Source organism: Drosophila biarmipes, chromosome 2L, assembly GCF_025231255.1.
Source record: "Drosophila biarmipes strain raj3 chromosome 2L, RU_DBia_V1.1, whole genome shotgun sequence".
NCBI classification, from domain to species: domain Eukaryota; kingdom Metazoa; phylum Arthropoda; class Insecta; order Diptera; family Drosophilidae; genus Drosophila; species Drosophila biarmipes.
In genome coordinates this window covers 4,972,564-4,995,008 of record NC_066612.1, presented here as the reverse complement: position 1 = coordinate 4,995,008, position 22,445 = coordinate 4,972,564, and the positions used below count along the sequence as shown (strand labels likewise).

General features: G+C 39.2%; 1 protein-coding gene and 2 long non-coding RNA genes across 3 annotated transcripts in view; 1 reads left to right on the top strand and 2 right to left on the bottom strand.

Annotated features, from left to right (window-relative positions):
• The window catches only part of LOC108034425 (leucine-rich repeat-containing protein egg-6), a 57,086-nt gene extending 36,580 nt beyond the window's left edge, over positions 1–20,506 (top strand). The window contains exons 2-4 of the mRNA XM_017109313.3: positions 14,112–15,128; positions 15,451–15,809; positions 20,049–20,506. Of these exons, the coding sequence (XP_016964802.1) occupies positions 14,143–15,128; positions 15,451–15,809; positions 20,049–20,074 (1,371 nt within the window). The 5' untranslated portion in view covers positions 14,112–14,142 and the 3' untranslated portion in view covers positions 20,075–20,506. The remainder of the gene's footprint in view (positions 1–14,111; positions 15,129–15,450; positions 15,810–20,048) is intronic.
• Positions 4,310–4,611, bottom strand: LOC108034458 (uncharacterized). Its single transcript, XR_001768724.2, has 2 exons — positions 4,557–4,611; positions 4,310–4,504 (listed from the first exon to the last, which is right to left on the bottom strand). It is a non-coding gene; the product is annotated as an uncharacterized LOC108034458 (long non-coding RNA).
• LOC122818805 (uncharacterized) lies at positions 5,059–5,478 on the bottom strand. Its single transcript, XR_006368295.2, has 2 exons — positions 5,388–5,478; positions 5,059–5,335 (listed from the first exon to the last, which is right to left on the bottom strand). It is a non-coding gene; the product is annotated as an uncharacterized LOC122818805 (long non-coding RNA).
• Positions 20,507–22,445: the final 1,939 nt, after the last annotated feature.

The window sequence follows — 22,445 nt, the reverse complement described above, 5'->3', positions numbered from 1 at the left end:
GCCACAGGACAAAAGGCATCCCGGGCACAAAAAACCGCAAAATACTTAAATGTCTTTGATGGCTGGGCCCTCGAACAGCCACAAACTCTGGAAAACCCCCCGATCACCATTCCCCCAGCTTGGTTACCAATTTTAGTTTGTCGGTTTGGCATTTTGTGCGCTCTGAAGAATTTGAACGGTTCGAATCCGAAATATTTCCCTGTTCAAATTTTAATCCGTAATATAACTAGCATACCATTCCATGCAACCTCTTTGATCTGCCAGCCGATTGATATTTCAGATCATTAATAATAGTTTGGTTTCCAACTTTTTCCTACCCAATCTCTCTCGCTCCTCATGGGTTTTTTATTCGGCGCCTACTTTCCTGGCATATTATTTGTTCAATTTCACGGTGTACATACTTAGTTATAGTTGTTACGTTCTCGGGCCCCGATTCGCTTTGGCCACTCAGCTGAAAACATTTGAATTATCATTTTGTGGCACTGCCTAATGATGATTGTTTCCCATTTAATTGGTTTTTCATTCGGTTGGTGGTGCATGACTGGCGAAATCAGCAGTTTCAGAAGTTGTGGGGAGTTGTAATGGGTTTAAATGATTGAGAAAATCATTGGATTGATGGTAGTTCTTTTTATAAGGTGGGTAGGGGGATATATTTTTTCTATTTAGTTGTGAAAAAATCAACGTATTGATGGTAGTTATATTTCAATTGGTATTATTTATACCCTTTCGTTTAGGGGGATAAGCCACTCTTCATGGAAATATAATACATTTAAAAGATTAAATTACTTACTAATCAATATATATCTTTTACACGACTTTTAAAAGATTGTTAAAACTGTAAACACTAGAAGTATGCAACATTTTTTTTAAGAATCATAAATGCAATGAATTCCCTCTGGATTTTTTCATTGCACACTTTTAGGCGGTTGAAGTGCATTAAAAAGTGGTTGTAATATGTATCACCTTGTTAAAGGACTCAATTAGTAAATGGAAATGAAATATATTATTATTTTATTATTATTTGTCTATGAAACATTAAACATTTAAAATAAATCACATTCATGTCTTCACCCTTTTTAAGATGTCAATCCCTTTCACTCGTCCACTTTATCATCTTTACCACAAGCCATCACCACATATCATCATTTCATCTTTAAGCAAATCGAGTCCTAAGCCCCTCTAATGGATTCCATATTCCGGTCGACCCAATCACCAACCCCACAATACCCCAGAATGCCATCTAATTGCCATAATCCATTTATAAGGTAGCATAGTCGCACAATGCACAACGGGGAAAGCCCGAGGAAAAGCGAAGGAAAAAAGGAAAAACAAACAAAGTAAGCCAGACAACGGGCAGAGTAAAAAAGTCAGTTGTTGCAATATGACAGGGCTAGTAAATAAATAAGGCGGAAGGCCCGCCGAAGTTGGAGGAATTGGAGCCCCAACCTTCAGAGCAAAACTCCCGCGTAGCCCGGAGTAAAATGATACAAAGAAATGCGAGACGACTTTTCTCAGTACGATTCGAGGAAAATCCTTTTTATTAGTGCGATAAAAGCCGGCGAAATATGGAAAAAGTCTGGGAAAGGCGAACACAACCGGCCAACAAAATTTGCATTGCCTACTTGGCGGCGTCTTTTATTTATGGATGTTCCTCGTCCGCTTTTCCGTACGGGGAAAAGCTGCGCTTATTATAATTTCCCTTTGTGCATTACCCGGCCAATGCCACCACCCCCGCCGTCTGCTACCCACTGTGCACAGTGGGCCTAATGGATGTTTGCTGTCGCTGCCACGAAGCTCGTTTTTACGATTTGTAAGTGCAATCAGTTGTACAAATGGAAATCTCCCATTGGGGTTTCTGTGTTTTTTATTTCCACGGCTCAAAGTCATCTAAGTCGCTTAATTTTTTTTTAACAAGATTTCGCGGTATTTCCCCGCACGTGTTGCTGTAATAAGCCGGCATCAACCACCCCAACAAATTACCCTAAAAATCTCAAGAATTTTCCACGCATTTTTTCCCCCATTTTACTTGGTTTTTCTGCTGTTCCGGCGTTTCAGTTTCAACTTGGGCTTATGATTTTGATTTGTGTGTTTATCTTTTGAATTTTTATTAGCAAATAAGTTTGCTTTCCTTATGGGGAAAGGGCAGAAAATTCAAATGAGCGGAAATGATGGAAAATAAATATCCGCTTACAATTAGAAAAACGAAAAGAAATGAGCCAAAACGCGAACATCTGTTGGGGAAATTGCAATTTAATCGCTGGAGTTTCGATTTTCAGTGGGCCGCCGAAGTACAGCTGTCAATTTGAAGCATTTGGTAAATAGAGACAAAAGTTATAGCCTGATAAAGCGTTGTTTGCAGTGTTGTATCTAGATTTGTCAACCGGTGGACGTGTTTACCTTTGGCTAAATATCGAAACATGTGTGCAATCCAGAGCTTATCACGGGTCTGGCCTATCTGCCCCCCAAATTCCCACCCACTCTCGATAGTCAATAAAATAATGCGATATATGTGTCTGGGTCGCGAGGGATCTTCTGGGGATACAATAGTTCTTCGGTTAGAGTGAGTTTGCTTCCGCAACAAAGTCACCTTTGTGGGGGTCTTTGAAGTCGACCGCCTCGAGCGGGGCTTTCAATTAGCTTTACACCTTTCCCGACTTCCAAGTTGATTCGCAAAGAGACCGCACACAAAGCCGGTTGAGGGATGAGTTCCGAAGAAATACTGAAATTCGAGATAATCGTCAGGGATGGCAACACGATCTTGACAGGTGGAAAAATAATCAAAGAAATTGAAAATTTTTTCTAAATAAAAGTCTCTGACCACGATCTTAACAAGTGGAATATAATCGGAAGAACTCTAGTAGAACCAAATTCTAATGATATTATATAATCTTATAAAAAATTAGGACCACCATCTAACAGGTGGAATATAATCTGAAGGACTTCAGTTTTAAGAAGTCCTATAACCCTATGGAAAAAAAGGATAGTTTAAATATTTTTGAAATTGGAAAATTAATATAAAAGCCCTTTAAAATAAGTAAATAGGTCTAACTCACGGAAAATGAACTAAGCTTGAATTAATATTAAATATTTTCTCTCAAATACAAATTATTATGATTTATTCAGCTCAAAATCATTCATAAATTTAAAACTTTCTAGTTAAAAACAACAATTTCTTTAATATATAATTATTTTTAAGATCATAAGCTGTGGTTTTCTATCCACTCACGCTGCCACCTTCACAATACTTGCTTTCTACCGTGTTCATTTATTGATCGTTAAAAATGATTTAGACCTGACAATGAGACATTGTTAAGGGCGATGAGGAGCTCGTAAAATTCTGCGGTTTCTTCGCTTTCTGTTTGCCACTTTGCCGGGCCACAGTTTGCAGTTGAAAAATAAAGCGAAGTTAGACCCAAAAACACTCAAATTAAATAATTTTTCTTATTGTTTGCCATTTGAGCTACTGTTCTCCCGGTTTTTGCGGTTTCTGCGGCCGGCAACTTGTTGCTGGCAACATAAATGACTAAGTCTTAGTTTGGCCCCCTTAAAGCTCCCAAGATGTTGCCGACGGGGAAGAGACAACAAATTAATGTTGTCGAAACACGAGAAAACCTTGTAAACTGTCGACTGGCCGACTGGCGGACTGGTCGACTGGTAGGAGAACCCTTTTTGATTTTTGGCAGGGCCCATAAGCCCGTAGAAGAATCGCTGGGAAAGAAGCTCCAATCCGAGAGGAAGCTCAGCACGCACGGTAAGAACAACAACCACAGCAACAACCATAGGAACAACCAACAGCCAAGGCAACAACATCTTCTTGGCGGCTTTTGACTTTGGCCTTTTGCATGTGGGCCTGGTCGGCGGCTGTTGTGGCATTTGTTGCACGCTTAAATGTCTTCTAAGTGGCGTAAATCTTAAATTGTTGCCCCAGGCTCCTTCGCTTTTTATGGTCTCGGTTTCAGGACTCTGATTTGCCCTGGCAATCGTCGCAGATTTGGGGGATTAGTTTTAGTCGGTGATTTGGCCGAGTTTTTGCCGCTTTCCGCTTTTTACTGATTTTTTCGACAGTTCTGCTTTTATTTCGTATGCAAATTTTTGTGAGACCTTCTTGTCTACTTTAAACGAAAATACATTTAATTATGTTTTTGGCCAGACGGGTACCAGAGTTGTCTGGCAATCGGTTTTTTTGAACCTTTTTGATTTTTTTTCTTGAAAATACAAAAAGTAGTGTGTATTAATCAAAATACACTTTTTTCTTCTTTATCTCCAAAAAGTAGTAAATATGCATTGTGCTGAAAAAATGTTGCATTAATTTTCACTTTTGGCAACAAATTGTTTATCAAATTTATTTACTACATAAAAAGGTTGAACAGTTCTACACCGAATTTAGAAGCTAACATTTTTTTACCAAGTTTTTGACCTAAACTTTATAAACTTTAGTTAAACATTTTCTATTCTATTCTGTTCAAAAGGTCCTCCCAACTTATTTTTGGAGGCTTATAGAGGGCTAAAAAAAACAAACAATTACAAATCTACTCTATAATTATTCAAAAACTCACCGAGGCAAATCAATAAGACTATTGCGACATTCATCTTCAGAGATTCCAGTTTCCTTGACTACTAATCAAACTTGCTAAAATGCAAAGGCATATATATCCGCATTAGTTCCGGAAAAAGTTAGATTTAATGAAACAAATCAATAAATGATACGTTAATACATTTTTTAATGTCTTAACCTAAATAAATCTAAATAAAATGTTTACTTATTTCTCCGTAAAACTCTTTTCTTTCATTGTTCCCTATTTAACACAAAGTTACCATTAAAAGTTCACAAGTTTCTGATATATACAAAACAATTGTTAAACTCTTAGAGAATTTATTCGTTTTTATTTGTTTGCTGGTGAACTTATTATCGTCGCACTTCGTTTAGCATTAATTCCTTGACACTCAAACAATTCTGGTGAAATTTAAAGGCTCTTATGTGTCATCATTAGTGCTGAAAATTTTACATTTACGGGAAAGTTGAACAACAGTTACCGCTAATAAACTTAATAAAACTAATAACGGTCTTGTACAATTTCTTTATTTTATACCTTAAATAAAACAAATAATTATTATTTCTATGTCAAACTTTCAATTTAGAAACATTTATGAAAAAATCAATGATTCAAATTCTTGAAGAATGTTTTTATTTTCCTTTTATTTTTGTGTAAATATGTTCCTTTTTACATAGACTAAGCTACCCATTTTACAAATAAAAACACAGGCATATGTTATTTATTTCCTTTATTTTGTAAAGAGTTTTTTTGCCACACTCCTCTCGGCGGAGCATATAAAGCTAAAAATTAGTGAATTTATTAAATCTCCTCTATAAGTACACAAAAACTCACCGAGGCAAATTAGTAAAAGGGTTGGGACATTCATGTTGTCCTTCAGATGTCTAAGGTTTCTTGAAAATTAAACGACTTTGCTGAATTTTAAAGGCTTATATATGTCAGCATTGGTGGTATTTTGTGGAAACTATTTTAAAATATTTTAATTAATTTGCCACATTAATTACCGACCTAAAAGGTTGATTAGTCGTACACTGAAATTAGTGCTTTAAATTTGCATCTTAACTTCTTGCTTTCTAACTTCAGCTTTTTAAATAAAAAGCTTTAAGAGAGGTGTGAAAAAATACACCAAAGTCGATTTCATATATTCAGCTTGACATTTATTCTCTCAGCAGACGATTAAGGCTATTAAATATTATTATAGTAAATTAAGCTTTTCTATTATACAGTACGAAAAGGTACCGAGTCAATTAATATACAAGTTAAAAACTCCATGCCGTCCTTAGATATTAAATGTTGCTTGCCAATTAAAGCATTTTGCTGAATTGCAAAGGCTTTTATATGTCAGTGCTGGAAACTTTAGCATTTACTGAAAACTATTTAAAATTATTCTAACTGTTGGCCATGATTAATTTGACACATTAAAACCAAAAAAGGTTAAATAGTTGTAAACTAAAATAATTAGTGAAAATAAAAATAATGAAATCAAGAACTTTTAGGGGGCTGAAAAAGTATATCATTCGTCTTCCTTTTATTTCAAAATCATCCTCACATTGTCAGCCTAACTTTTATTTACCTTAGTCGACCATTTGAGTATTCACAGAACGAGGACTGGCGACCTTCCCCCCCAATTTATACATGGAAAAATGATTGATTGTTGTCAATAGGAAGCTTCCAAAGAAATTAACAGTTCAAGTGTTGCATAACTGCCCCGCCCTCGCATCGATCCACCGCGCAGCTGTCAAATTCGTAGCATCATATAAATGACATCGAAACAGTCGAGAAAAGAATAAAGAGGCGTTGGTGTCACGCAGCCAAATCGATGACGTCGCAGCAGAAGGCGACGTAATCAGTTCCGCTTAGGCAAGTCACAAGTCGCAAAAGTCGCAGGATAAGTCGCAACTACAAGGCCTATCTGGAGGACTGATGACTGCTCGGCTCTGATGATGATGACAGCCGCGTGTGATTGACAGGGATTTATGATTGTTGCCCAAGCAGTTCAAAATTCTCTAAAGTAAAGCCCTTCTTGGGGGAATTTTTTAGGGGAAGCTGGGGTCAAAGGGTGGCAGAAGTGCAGACCCAAGTGAATGACCTGCTTGCATTTTGTCTTCACGTGTGAATGGCAAGACAAACACGAGCAAACATTCATTCATTCAGTCAAATGCTGTGAAAATTGCATATTATGTGGGCAGACAGTGGATACTCAATAAGTGAGATTGGTCAAACCTTTTTTAACCACATAAATAGTGTAACAATAGAAGCTAAAATCAGGGACCTTCTTATAGGCAAAAGCCTTAATTACACAATATTGAAGATGAAAAGTGTGACCAGATCTCCCACAAATAAAAGTGTGACCTTGCCATTCATTTAAAGTTCATGTTTAATTAAAATGGTAGCCTCTCTATAACAACTGTTTCGAAGTTTTATTGTATGAAATAAATGTTAATAAGAAATATATATAAGGAACTTTTAAAAATTATATATTTTCTCCACCTCATCAATTTTATCTTTCTTTCTTCATCCCCACTGTACTTGCAGTCATCTTGGCTTTCTGGTTCACTCACCCCGCCTTGAGCAAACATTTTTTGCGGGCAAATTTTTCAATGCGCATTGCATTTCATCTCTAAACGAGATACGGGCACCAGGACACGAGGACGCGAGTCCTTTTCAAGATGCTCGCCGAGGGAGCAAGCGAGATGGGGCTATGTGCAGAGGGAGACGGCGAGAGGCGTCTGCTGTGTGCATGAATATTCATGCCTTGTTTATGCATATTTGCGTGTCAAGTGAAGGAGCCTCCTTCCCTGACGTCGCTCATCCTGTGTGAATCCCATTTCTCTGCTCATTGCTCTTATTCAGCGGGCTCTTCTTCTTCTGCTCCTCGCTCTTCTTCTTCCACATTCAGCACGTGCAACACGACGTATGCGCAATATTTCCGCTTATGCTTTTCGGTTTGCTTTTCAAGTTTGTTTACCATTGCACACGAGTTGGCTCAAAAAGCGGGGAAAAGTGCGGGGAAAGCCATGAACGCGCTGTGTGAAAAATTTTCTGTTTATGCTCACATTTCATTTGAACGTGAGTTTGTTTGTTTGCCAATTTGAAGTGCTAAAAAGTCGGTGGCTGAAGAGGGCCCCGAAGGGTTGACTGGTCGGGGTGGTCTTTGATTGCAATTTGTGCTGAGTGTGCGAAAAAGAAATGTCTGGAAGGAGGTTCGGCGCTCCTGCACTTGCAGCCTGGTAAATGGGCAATGCTCGAGAGTTAGGATTAAGGATGATAATAAAAATCGAACTTAATGGAAATCATATTTGTATTATCAATCCTAAGCAGATTTGAAACGATGAAAGCAATCGGAAACATGTTTTTTAGACAGAGCTTTTAGGATGAAATAGGTTTTTTTTAACTACAATTCTACAATATTAAAAATTCTATTGATTTGGAATTTTTTTAAAAATATGATAACCGAAATTTCTCTCAAAAAGAAAATTCATATTAATGGTTTTTGTCTGAGTATCAATTTTGAAAACATTTAATAAACTTAGATTAGCTCATAGAGAATAATGGAATGTTTTAAGGATCCTAAGTTCGCTCTCAGGAGGATGTTAATAAACAATTTATATAATATAAAAGAGGGGTATATAATATCTTCTACCAGATTTAGTCAGAATATTTCCTCCTTTGCTAACCCATTTATTATCTACCCCCGGGACTACCCACTCGAAGAAATATGTTCACATCGGTCTGATTTGCCGGCGTGTCCATGACAATTGCCCAGTCAAAATGGGGCGTAACCGGGCATGTTGCACCGCGTCCTCGTCCCCAACTGCGAATTGGCCATGGCCCAGACGGAGATGATGATGATGATGGATACTCGATACTTGGATGGTCGATACACGAGCAGAACCAAAGCTATGTGGCGATGCCCTTGAGTGATCTATGCAAAGCCAAGGCGGAGCTCGGGACCCCAGATCGGAGGATCGGATCGGATCGCCGGCGACCGTGGTTATGCGGTTGGTTACAGCCAAATGAAAGGTAGCCGTTGCCAGTAGCTCTCTGGTAGCCGACTAGTCATCAAAACTGGGAAATTAGCATAGACAGTTTCCAAGCCAGCCATTGCCAAAGTGCGTAGAAAATCATGAAAATGGCTACTGGAGTGGCCAACAAGCGGGAGCCAGGAGCACGACGCAGATGGATATGCACACAGGAAGAAATATATTTGTGCATTTGAATTTATTTAAAAAAATTATAAAATATTTAAAACAAATATTTTAAAAGTAAAACATATTTTTCGAAATTTTCTTACTTGAAAATCTTAATTTTTACCGTATTTAAATCAATGAATGTTAGTCTGATTAATTTTATTAAAATGTATATATTTTTTTTTTAATCATGAAAGATGCAGTCATAAATTTAAAAAAAAATAATGCTTACAAATTTAACCATAGGTAGATTTATTATATTATTTAATAATTTTATTATATTTTATAATATATTTAATATGCATTTTTCTATGTATTCACCCATTAATATAGTTTAATAGCTTTTTTTCTCGCCGTGCAAATGACTCGGCCTTAAAGCCAGCGGCATTAATTTCATACAATTAATGGAAATTATATGAAATTATGAGTGGAACATTGAAATTCCTTGTGAACATCACCCGGGACAACAACAATCCAGACGAAACTCACTGCCCGCCGTCAAACGGAAAACTCATCGCCACTAACTTGGGTGGCAATTTCCATTTAGACGCAAGCGGAGGCCAAATGAAAGAAAATTAAATTTTTCACTGTCTTCTTAATTGAAACATTAGCCAAAACATTTTAGCCCTCCCCAGTTCCCCGAAAATGCTCCACTCCTCTGTTCATTTACATTCAAATTAACTCGTAATGAAAACGAGTCGAGAAACTTTGACTTTGTCTGGTTGTTTTCCGTGGGGGTTGTGGCATTTAATTAGTTGCTCTGATTGTTGTGTTTCCCCCTGTTTTATTACTACTTGCTGGCCATTTCTCCTCGGCTTAGTCGGTTCAATTTGCGACGCCCAAGGACCTCTGTTTGTTTTGACACTCGTTTGATGTTCATTTGCTGCAATTTGATGGCAGTCGGCAGTTGGCCATTCGATTGAATGGGCCATCTAAATCACGGGGTGGAAAAGTGACCTTTGGCAAGGCTGTGAAACGGAAAACAATGCCGTCATTGTTGACTCTTCTAATAGTTTTGATTTTTAAGGTTGAATTTATTTGAAGGTTTGCGTGCCTAACGTTGGGGTAATCAAAATAAATATATAAATATGTTTGTGCTTTTTAATCAGGTTTTTGGACTGTAATTTAATATATTTGAATTAATTAAAAATTATGTCAGTAGCACTTTTAAAATGTTTAGAAAATATTTTTTAAATTTATAGAACCCAGGGCAAATAAAAACTCCATAGAAAATATACTTTTCGTCTAAATACCCTTTGAAATAACTTCATTGGCAGGCTGATTAAATTTTCATTTACCTCTGTCAACAAGTACAAGCTCCTTTCGCAAGCCCTATTAATTTTCAGGGTTGTCATTGATACATTTTGGGATTGCACTTGCCGCAACCCGTTCCCACCCACTCCCCAGAAACAGAACCACACCTTACCACCCCCAGCCTTTCGCTTTTCCATCACCAATTTCTCCGGGCGCAATGTTGCCGTGGCAAAAAGAAAACAAGAAAACAGCAACACGTGCCCCTTTTAATTAAAATAAATAAATAGGCGCAAACACATAAATAAACAGAACACCGAGCTATGGAAAGCTACAGAATGGAACTACAATACCAAATAGAGATGATGGTTTCTCGGTTTCTCGGTTTCCCAGTCAAAAAAGTTCTTCCGGCCCTCTTGGTATTCAATTTCATGCATTTATTTGTAAGAGCGGGTTGTGCCCCGGGACTTCTTTTTGGATGGGGGTGGGTTCTACCCCCATCTGTGCACAAGGAACTCACGATTTGGGGCGCCTTGAGCTATGGCAGGGCTCTCTTTTCCGCACTGTATTCTTTGTGAAACGTGCGCATTTGAATTTGAGGCGAATTATTATTTAGTCGCGGCGAGACGCAAAACGTTTCTGGGAATAAAACATTTCCAACAACTTAATTCTTGTATACCGCAATTTGCATGTGGAATAAATCAAATGTAAAACGCATAAAAGACTCGGGAACAGCCCCCAAAAAATAGCCCCAGACATGAGTTATGGGTTAAGGTGGAGCCGGAGCCGGAGCGGGAACAGTAGCCTTTGTCTGGCCAGGATTATGACCATTTATTTGCCTGTCCGTCCTGCCAAATGGTTAATACTCCTGTGGTGGGGCGAAAGTTTTGGCCTAAGGCGATTTTCCCCGGTACAAGAAATCAAAATCAATGAAGATCTTCGAGCACACAATGGAGCGGTATTAACAGAAGGAGTAGAGTAACCTGCACCACTTGGGCTTCCATTTTCTGAGACTTTTCGGGGACGAGTCCTTGGCTTCCTGAACTTTCACGGCGCCCTTTCATGGATTATGCATCGCTTAGCTAGAGCCAAACTTTTCGACCAGCTCAAATTATTTACTACTAATTGAAGGAGCCGCATTGGCAGCCAGGGGAATGACTTTTCCTTGGCTTTTTGATTCGATTATTTTTAGCAAAACATTTTCCAGCCGAGCCAGAGTTCAATTTGTCAAAGTTAATTAAAGCGAGTTAAGAACTTTATTGAGCATTTCCTGCCCGCAACAAATGAAAACCAATCAAATTTAATGCGAATTTAGTGTGGTGGCGAGGCGGGGGTAAATGGAGTACAGAAAATATCTGTGGTTCAGCCATTGGGCAAGACATAATAATAATTTATGTTATGGCAGCGCCAGAAGATCTGCAAACGATATAGGTATGATCCAAGCCCACCGGTATACACTATTTGTAAACGGGCTGACATACAAATACATAAAAGAGGTCTTGCAAATTTTAAAATATAGCCAACAATACAAATAATTTTAAAAAACAGTTTAAAGTCCCTCTGTGCCTGGAAATAGATTTTGGTAGCGCTACTTCTTGTTAATCTAACAAAATTGTAAAGATACCATATTTTTTTATTTTATTAAACATAAATAAAATTATTCTGTTGTAAAGACCCCTCTTTCTCGTAATCTCCACTCGCAAGCCTGAGGAATTAAGCTGCTCCTGAGTTATAACTTTAATTTATTCATTCACTTCAGGGTATACATTCTTCATTTTTCTGGTCCTGCCAGCTTCTTAATATTTTTCATATAAATGCACAAGTTTTTGATTGATTCAATCAAAACGAAGCAAAACGCAAACGGCGATCGAGAAGTGGACTTGGAGCTAAAGCCAACGCAAAGTTGGAGGCATCAGGTTTTCTGCATGCCTGTCACGTAATTTATTGATTTAGCTCTTGGGAATACGAGAGACGGTTCGTGGATCGTGAAAAATGAAATGTTTGCCACTGCCAGCAGCAGAAGCAGCAGCTTGAAGAGAGCACTGCTATTAAATATTCAGAAATTCTTAACCAAAATAAAAATAAAATTATTAATTTGGACGCTATCTAGGTGGATACATCGCAGTATACTTAAATTAAATAAATATTTAGATACCTTTAAAGTTAGCTCCTCAACATAGATTACTTAAATATAATAGAAGCAAATCACTTATCACATTATAAAGGTTGATATATTGCCTAAGATATACTACCTTTGGATAAAACATCTGTTTAAAATAATACTTATTTATATATGAATAAGATGTGAGTATAATAAGCTCTTTCTCTGCTTTCTTCTCTAACGCTTCCTATCTAAATCTAAATAAATAACCAATTTCTCTCAGTGCACCTGAGCAGGCTGTGCAAACTGGCATGATGGCTGACCGAACTGGACTGGGGCTGATTGGTTGTCGATCGATTTGGCTGCCGGCCAGACAAATTCAAATGCATTGGCCCCGATCTGTGAATGCAACTGCTCCAGAAGGAGGAGGTCCGATCTGAGGGGGAGGTGCGGGGATCAAAGGCACTTACGCATGTACGCCTCAAACGATACACAAGACCTGATCATCGGCGGCCACAGCGATCATCGATCAACAGACAGACAGACATCCCATCCCATCTTATACCATACCATACCATGCCATGCCATACCACACCATCCATACCGTCCCGAGATAATGGCCGGCTTGCCATTTTGCATTTTTGCATTTGTAATGAAACTGAAAACCAGAATGAATTGTAATTTGTTCGGAATCGAGCAGAAGCAGCCAGTCCAAGTCCCAGTTTCGAGCACAAGATATAAGATCAACGCCACGCCAGACTGAAATTGCACTTCAGGATGTTCAGAGTGGTCGGGGATAAGGTTGGGGCTGAGGATGAGGTGGAAAGAGCTCGATAGGAATAAACCTGGGCCGGGGGCACAGTGGGCTGAGATTTGGCACTATTCAAAAAGTATCCGTATATGCCAAATTTTCAAGACCCCTTAACCTAAGTGCATCTACTTGTCATATTTAAAAACACCTTTATTTATATGAAATTTTACAACACGTTTTTTTAAACTCATTATTATCAACCTTGTCCACAAATTAGCTATTAAATAAAGTTTTATTTACGTATAATATTATTTGAAGTTTAACTAAAAACCAGATAGAAACTAAAAAACATAATGAAAATACCTATTGGAAATTCCTTAGCATAAAGGGAGCTAACATTTTCCTATAAATACTATAAATACTTCTTCAAATTCTTTAGCATTATGGAAACTATCATCACAATTTTTTTTAATCATTTAAAAATTAAATTTATGTGAAAGAGCCAAATCTTAACATTTTCAAATTCGATTTTCCATCATGTTCTCTTTATATTAACAGAAATGATTTTTTTGAACCCCTCTAAAATCTAACTGAGAACATTTATAACCTTCTTTCACAGCTTTCGGCCCACTGTGCCTTTTTTTGCGGCCTTTCCCAGATCGCTTCCATTCGCTTCTTCATCTTTGGCCTGCGATTCGTATGTAAAATCGCGCATTTTCAACTGTTATCAGACCCACTCTTCGGGACCCACTCGCGGCTGCCTTTACACACAGATCATCGCGCACTCCCCAAAAACCCCCGACTCCGTTGAAAATTTCAAAAACAACTCCACCGTGGGCAACGCAAATGGCAATTTAAGTCATTTTGTTTGCCGTTTTTTTTCTGCGTACGATTTTTTTTGTGTTTTGTTGCAAGGCGAATTCAAAATGGTTTAATATTATGCACAAATCGGGCGAGTTGCGTAGTAAATTATGGGCCATTAACCGAACAGGTAAAGCGAAAAGCGCAAGGGGCTTACCTGGGTAATCAAATTTGTGTGTAAAAATGGCAGCCCGGCCTTCGGGTGTAAAATGGGGGGCGGTGTCTTGGCTAGAAGGGAAAACGCAGCAGCATTACTTCCAGGGAAATGCGTGCTACCTGTAGGAAATCCAGACCAAAAGAGAAGGATATAGTATATGGCAGCATAGTATCTCTACTTTGCCGGGGGTGCAGCTGTCGTTGGATCGTAAAGACTAATTTAAAAATCCTCTGCTCTTGCCCTACAGCGATCAGTCTGCCCGGGAATTCAGCCCCAGGATGTGGTTGCTGCTGCTGTTGCTGGCCTTAGTTTCGCCCTCGTGGCAGGAAAACGCCACAGTGATCACCAGTAGTTATGTGACCAAGGCGGGATGTGAGGCCCTGGTCAAGGAGCCGAATCTCTGCGACTGCCAGGATCAGGAGATCAAGTGCGACAACCTCCAGTTGCACAGCGATAATGTGAATTTGTACGGCATCAGTTGCAGCATCTTCGATGCCAGAGGATATGGCTACATTCCACCGCTCCAAGTGGGTAATATTGGCTCTCTAATAGTTCAAAATTGTGCTATACCCAATGCCCAGAGTATCAAGTACCTGCTGAGTAAGCTGGGTGTAAACAACTACACCGAACTGGAGATCTTCAACTATTTTGACCCCAAGAAAACCGATCGCGGCGAGGTTCTGCAGCAGCACTACACAGATCACGAGGGTCTCAAGAAGGTGTCCATCATTGGTTTCAAATCCACACTGCCGGATAATTTTTTGGAAAACCTTCCCGCTCTCAAGCAGCTCTCCCTGAAAGGAAGCAGTGACTTACCCGGCTCAATTCTGCACAATCTCAAGAACCTAACCCATCTGGAAATCGTGGTCAAAAACCTGGGCAAGGTGTCTGGTGATATATTCGCCAAGCAGACCAAGCTGAAGCACCTGATGATCGATTGCGATGCCAAGAATAGCAGTGTCGAGATGTCTGCCTTTGGACCCCAGGAACTCTGGCACATGACCGATCTTCAGTCGGTTGAGATCTTCAACTGTGGTGATAATGTGCCCACCGAGCTGTTCTGGATGTCGGAACAGTTGGCCTACATTGGAATTAGGAGTAACATCAGCTATCTCAGCAAGGACTTCTTCAAGGTGCAGAAGAAACTGCTCACTTTGCGGTTGGAGAGGAACAACATTGCCCGGCTGCCCGATCAGCTTTTCAAGAACACTCCTTTGATTTTGGAAATACATCTGGCCTACAACAACTTAGATCGCATTCAGAGGTGAGTTGACATTGTGATAAAATATGAATGCCACTTGAATAACAGAGTGAGTTCAGCAATCGATATCACCATCGATACCATCGATGGCTACAAAAATTTGACAGACATCGGTGGTTTTTGCCTACCATCAATAGTATCGCTCTAAAATTTGTTTAAAACGTTTTAAAAAAAGACTTTCCTCTAGCTTTTGTTATTTTTGATAGTATCGATGCTATCGATGGTGGATCGATATTTTCACAAACATATAGCCAAGTATCTAAGGGCTTTATTACTTGAAGAAACTTTAAGAAAAATTCATAAATTTTCATTTATTTTCTTCCAGTGGTCTCTTTGACAAGCTGAAGAACCTGCAGGTGCTGAACCTGGAGCACAATCCCATAACCACCATCGCTCTGAATGCCTTCACTCCCATTCCAACGGCGCACATCTACGTGGGCAAACTCTTCAAGGCGGCGAGAAACAATGCCGACTGGGCCCGCTCCACGAATGCCACTATCTGCGAGGAGGAGTATATCTACGGGGTGTGCATCTACTGCAAGCGAGATGAGTATCTGAACCACTTCGCCGACTCGGAGAACTGCAACAAGCCGAATCCGAAGGCCAAGGATGTGCTGGCCAAGAAGGCCTACGAGAACCAGCTGAAGGCCATGCCCACCCACTCCTGGATAAGGGCCAAGGAATGTGAGTAATCCGAAAGATACAACTTTTCTGCCCATGCCCAGCGATTTTTTGCCAATAATTTATATTAAATTTGACATGCGACTCCCCTTCCCAGTTGGACATTGCCAAATTGAAAACGAAATAAAAAGCAGAAAGCGCATGAAACACAAACAATATTAATATTTGTAGCTCCCTTTCAACGCAGCCGATGATAAGGAAAGAAAAACTGGAGTTTGGTGCGAAGTCAACAAAACATTTTTATATATAAATCATGAAGGAAAACAATTTATCTTTTGATTTGTAGCCGAGGGGGTGGGTTGCCACGAAAATGAAAGAAAACTTTTCCCAGGGAGCAACATGTCAAATGTAATAAGGCCTAATGTTCTCTTCCTTTCTGTTCTTCGGAGGGCTGGAATGGATTGTAAGTGAAAGTCAGATGAGGAAAATCAAGTGAATTATGCGGGTTGCGAGGGGAAGGCGAAAAACATTTCAGATTGCTATCATTGGGATACAAAAAAAGTAAAAAACCCAGGGACTGACAGAAGCAACAGGGAAGTAAGAAAGTCATGAGCAAATGTTTCAGTGTTATGCAAATCACATCTGACATTACTTACTGTTGATCTAACATGTAGATTTATATGGGGGAGAGGGGTCCCGCAGAGCCGACAACTCATAAATGTCAAGGATATCACATGTTGAGCTCTGTGGGTCGCCAGCGATGAAAGTAGATTGAACGGCAATCAAATGTAAATTTCTATAAATGGAAAACAAGTCCTCTGGGGTGGCTAAATGGGTGCTTAGAATAATCCGATTGAAAGGATAAAAGGAAGGAAAGGGAATACTTATGATGTAGTACCTATAAATCGTTTATAATTTTTCATATTATTTTGTTTAATTATATAGTATCTAGCAATTTACCTTGCAGATTTTTACATATAACATTATTCTTTTCTTTCTTAAAAGACTTTGAGTTTTTCTCCTAGGGCAAGCCCTGGGTTAACTCCTAGCCTTAACCTATCCCTTCAGCAGTTGACAATCATTTTAAAACCTAATGGGTGGCACTTTACGATCGGCTTCTCCCACTTTTTTTTAAATTTTCTGAGCTCACTTTGATGCGCTTTAATGCAGGCCATAACTCATGGGCTCACTTACTCAGTCAGTCGTCGGCGGGCTTCTAATCTCAATTCGCTGTTTGAGTTGCCACTAATAAAACGCGAGACACACTGACACCACCGGAATCGCAGTGAGGTGAACCGAGCCACTGACCACTTTGGACGCCACCGAACTCCGAACACCACTCGACGTCGCCGATCCACATGCATTTGTGCTGCCGTCGATACACGACATTGGATTTGGGTTTCTTTATGGGCTTCTTTTTAGGCTTTCTGTGTTTCCGATAGACATAATTTGTCGGGCATGAGGTGACACTGACATATGCGGAGGGTCCAGAATAGCAGAACGATTGATGTTCTAGAGATGGGGCTCTCTGGGAGAACACTTTAGAATCTCTGGGATTTTAGACTTCATTTTTATATAGTGGTGTAGAAATAATTGGTATTATATTATATTATTATATAGGATATAATATCCTTTGTCCTAGATTTCATTAATCTACAATTTAATTTTCAAAAGAAATTTTATTAGAATTCTTGATTATCAGTTTCAAAAAATGTAGCTCAAATATTTTATATAGGGTCACACTTAATAAGCATTTAAGGACCGGCTAATTTAGTGGTACCCCCAAAAAGGCAATGTTATATACACCAGGCCAAGCCACTAAACCATTCTTTTGAACACTCCACTCTAGAAGAGCCACTCGACCTTTAGACATAGCTCACAAACAGAGGCGCATTGAAGGGGGTACTTTTGGGGTCCTTTTTTTAACTTAATCCATAAGATACTTAAAATGAACTTACAAGTACGGTGGATTAAAAGCATTTAAACGAGTTATTGGAATTCGAACCCCCTGAAAATGAGTAAAGCCTACACCCCTGATACGCAACTGACCAGCGACAACAACTTGGCCCCAGACTGCGACTGGCTCTCCACAAATGCAGCTTTTGTACTACTCGTATCTGGCGGATACATTTCAAAGCAATGCCAACTGGCCTGCGTTTATCGCCTGGTAGCCCCGCAAACTGGGACTCGGACTCCGAACTCCTTCTCCAAGCTCCCAGAGTGGGGCCAGAAAACAAACAGAGTGAGCGGGGAGTGAGGGCCTTGTGCGAAATTTATGGGCATCAACGTTCAGTTTGAAGCGGGATCCCGGGATCCCGAAAAACCTGGACTGGACTCCAGACCCGCGCCGACTAGCTCCAGTGGCTGGCTTGGCATTTGTAATGCCTAAATGCTTTGGCGAATTGATTTTTGGTGTAAACGATGTGCAATTTTAATGGATTGTGCTGCCCGATAAGCCCAAGGAGTCGGGGCTACTCCGGGTCTACCCATGGTGGCAGGGGGACCCAACTTGGACGATCCCATACCAGCCGTGGCTTGTCGTGTGTCGTTTAATTGAATTTGTTTTGATTAGTTGCCCGATGTGTGTGCCGGCATTTTGCAAATGCAGCTTTAAGTCCTCCACCGCTGGACTTTTAAACACACAGAGCAAGGAGATGGAAAAAAGACCTTTTAGCCCTCAAGGCATCCAGCCAAATTGACATTGTTCATAGTCATAACATGACGGAAAAATGTCAATTTAAATATTTGCAAATATTTTAACAAGGCATGTGCCCCAGCAGCGCTAATTTCGCATGTGCGAAATAAAAATTGTGCACATTTTTTTGGTGCCAAAAAAGGCAAAAAATAAAAGAGTGCCCCGAAAAAGGTGCAACAACTTTTTTAATTAATTAGGGGAATGATGACGAACGCGGCCGGGGGCCAAGGAAAATATTATGCAAAAATTGTGAGTCAAGAGAATGCGAAAAATGTTTGGGTTGGAAAAGGCTAACACGGCAGAAGGGTTCAAAAGTTGTGAGAGAGATACTAAAAATGATATTAACAATTTATAAACATTTTTATGCGCTCTTCTTTGCTGAGTTTACTATTTTTATAGCAAAATATCAATCATAAAATCAAAAAATATATTGGCATAGTCATTACATGAAATTTAAAAACAAATAATAAATTAAATAAAAGAAAGGTATAAAAGTATTTATTATTTTTACAGCAAGAAACAATTTTAAAAAAATACTAAAGGAAATAAAGCCAAAGTAAAAGTGAAATTTCTCAACGTTCCTTGAAATTCTTTAAGCTGCCCTAAATAAATAATCTTACTCTTGCTGCACTGTGAATATTTACCACAGCCGTAATTGGCTTTAAGAAAAATCCCATTTAAATTACAGAGCCTGGAGTTTTCCCTTTGGATTTTAAAGGACCTCATACCCATGGGCAATGAAATGGCCAACTCCATTCACAAGTCAATTAGACAGTGAGAAACCAAACACAGAATGCCATATAGAGCCCTGGGGGGTCGATTCGCAATCTCCATTTGAATGACAGGCGGTGCAGTGCAGTTAACTTGTTGATTTTGCCCCACAAAAGGGGAAGGGGGTTAAGTTTGGGTGGCAAGGGTTAAGTCCCAGCCGGAAATCTCAACTGGAATTCAATTGTTTAGGCGTAAAAGTCAATTTGTGAAGCGAAACTCGAGTCGTAGGCAATTTGTGCTGGGAACCTGATTAGAATAAGATTGACAGCTGAGCTTGGGCAGCAATTGGGGTATCCTTTGTGTCCCAGAATCCTGGTATCCGGTATCCTGCAGCTGCACTTGCACTTGCACTCGAACTTCCTCCGACCCCCTGCACTTGGCTTGTGGTTTTTCGAATTTAATTGAATTTAATTGATTCGGTTTGGGCAACTCAGGGGAGTCTGTGTGCCTATAAGGGGTGGCTTTCGATCGGGCTGCATGTGGCGGTTGGGGATTACTTTAAAGTTGGTCTCTACTTTGGGCCCGTTAAATGTTGCATGACTTCCAGTTGCAGTGAAAAATTGCAGCTGTCAGCGCTGGCCAGAAAAATGATTTGTTGATTTTGTTTCTGGGTTTGAGGAGCTCGTGGGGTTGCATAAATCATAAAACGCTTTACATATTCCACACACACTGGATGGCAGCTCGTACTTGCTACACGTATGCAATTAAACTTAATATAAATGTCTGGCAATTATTGTGTCTGGCCTGCACGAGCTGCAGCCGCTTTAAGCTTGCGTATAATTGACTCAACAAGCTCGCCGAAAACGTATCTAAATGAATAATCTTGCATTTTGCAGATCCCGAGAAGGAAGAACAGCCCTAAGCCCTCAGCCCCAAAACGCTTCACTGCGATTTTACGCATCGGTACTAACTAGTTTATGCATTTATGAATTGTTTATGTCTTCAACTATAATGAGATTGAAATAAACTGGAAGTAGAGTAAGCAAGGAGTACAGAGTTTAATTTTCATCAAAGCTCTAAGTGGAAATAATTACTTATTGTATCTCAATTACACAAAAAGCAATTCATTCGGTTTTCCAATTTTAAAGGAGTAATATCATCTACAAATACAGATTGTAAAGTAAGTTTGTAGTATCTTTAAATACATACTTTTAACAAGATTTTTTAAAAATATAAATACAAATCTATTAATGTAGTTTCAAATATAAATCTACTGTCATTTTCTAGAATAAGCAAGCAATTATAATGATTGAAATTAACTTTGAAATAAATTCAACTTAAAGATGTTCCCCAATCCCATTTTTTTCTTGGCAACTCCAGTGTAACTATCAAATAAACCCCAAGTACCGGTGGATTTCTCCCTGCAATCACAGCTATTAGCCCTGCAGAACGCCGAAGGACACACAATAGCATTCCATTTGCGATAGTCAGGATGGCTGGATGGTATGGAACTAATATTTGCCGAAAATGCCAAAACAAAACGACTGGCATAAAAATCACAATAAAACAAAACAGCGCAGGAACAACAGGATCCCGGAGCCCAAAGGCGACCATTGTACACATGTAACTTTCGGCAGGGGCGGGAGTTTTAGGTGGGGGCGATACCTATATGGGTGGTCGAGGGTCCTGAAAGCTTTCTTCTCCAATATCGCGCCTTTTGTGTGCGATGTGTGTTTACATGGTGATTTTTTGCTGGCACGCGATATCCTTTTTGCTGGGTGTTTGCCCTCCCCACGAACTGTACTTCCCCCGTGTTTGCTCCTTTCGGGCTGTCTGTCATATGTGAACTATGAAATGGCCGGCAAACATTCGACTATTGTTTGCATTAGTTGGTCCTTTCAGCTTTTCGGTTTGCCCAAATGCCCCGCATAATTGTTGCCGCTGAATTGGCCATCGAACAATGGAAAAGCATCGCGCAACACGGGCCACAATAACAACATTTGCCCTCAGTTATTTATTTGGATTTGTTAGCAAGTCGCCAAGGCACTGATGTTAATTAGGGGTTAATAAAATTACCGAAAGCGGAATATCGATGAAATAAAAATAATGTAAAATATAAAAGGCAGAGTCAGTAGAAACATTCTACCTATTTCTAAATTATTTCAAATTTTTAAGTAAATTTTACATTTTATTTATTATTATTTATGCTATAAATATCTAGAATATTATCTTATGGATGCAAAATTATGCATTTCTAGCTTAATTTATTGATATTTTTTGTTATTAAGAATATTCAATTTCTAATAATAAAAAATATATTTCTTTTCCAAATTTAAAAGTGCTTAAAGTGATCACATATAATTTTTAAATTCCCTAGCTATTATTATTCCTTGACTGCTGGAAGACCAGAGCACCTGAAGGCCAGTGGAGAATTGCAATTGCAGGAGGTGTCCTCGTTCGGTGTCGGTGTCATGTCTTCATTGCTGGATGCAAACAGCAACGGCAAACAGCGAAACAACCAACAACTGAGCGGCCAAACAACCGAACAACCAGCAGCTGTAAATTTATGCACGCACATGCAGCTGGCTGCATTTTTTGCAAGGCCTCGCTGTTGCATGTTGCCGCCTTTTGGGGCGTTTTTCCGCAATGTGGCGAATGCTGCAGGTGCAACGGCAGCACGTGGCATGTGCGACAATGATGTCAAACAAAATATGCAGTTGCAGATCTGGCGCTTGGAGTCGAGTGGGTGCGGGGTGCCCAAAAAGATACATTTCTGCCTTGATTGGGTTGTCACCACACATTGTCGCCGGGCTCAAATGCAAAAACCCCAAATGCCTGTCGGTGGCATTTTTTGCGGTCCAGAATTCCAATGCACATGTTTCACTTGACAAAAAGTTGTTTAGAGGAAAACTCAAATAGTTTGTGGTAGAAAAGAATGTATAGAATAGTTGGAGAAGTAATTTACACAAGGGTATTGCCTAAGATCTATTAAATCAAGTCCTTATAAATATTATTCAAATTTACTTCGCAGATAAAAGAAATAAATTTTGCTTTTACGCTTTTGTAAAGTACTGCTATAACCCCTATCTAATATTTAATATTACACATTATTACATAGAATATTAACTAAATTAAATTTATTCAATTTATATACTGGTTCTTAATTTTTAACCATAGTTTAAAAAAGGAAAAGCATAAATTCTATTGAAATATAAAGGTCCCTTGCTTACAAAATGTTTTAAAATCACACGAATGGGAATAATAAAATACCAAGATATTTAATATGCCCTAAA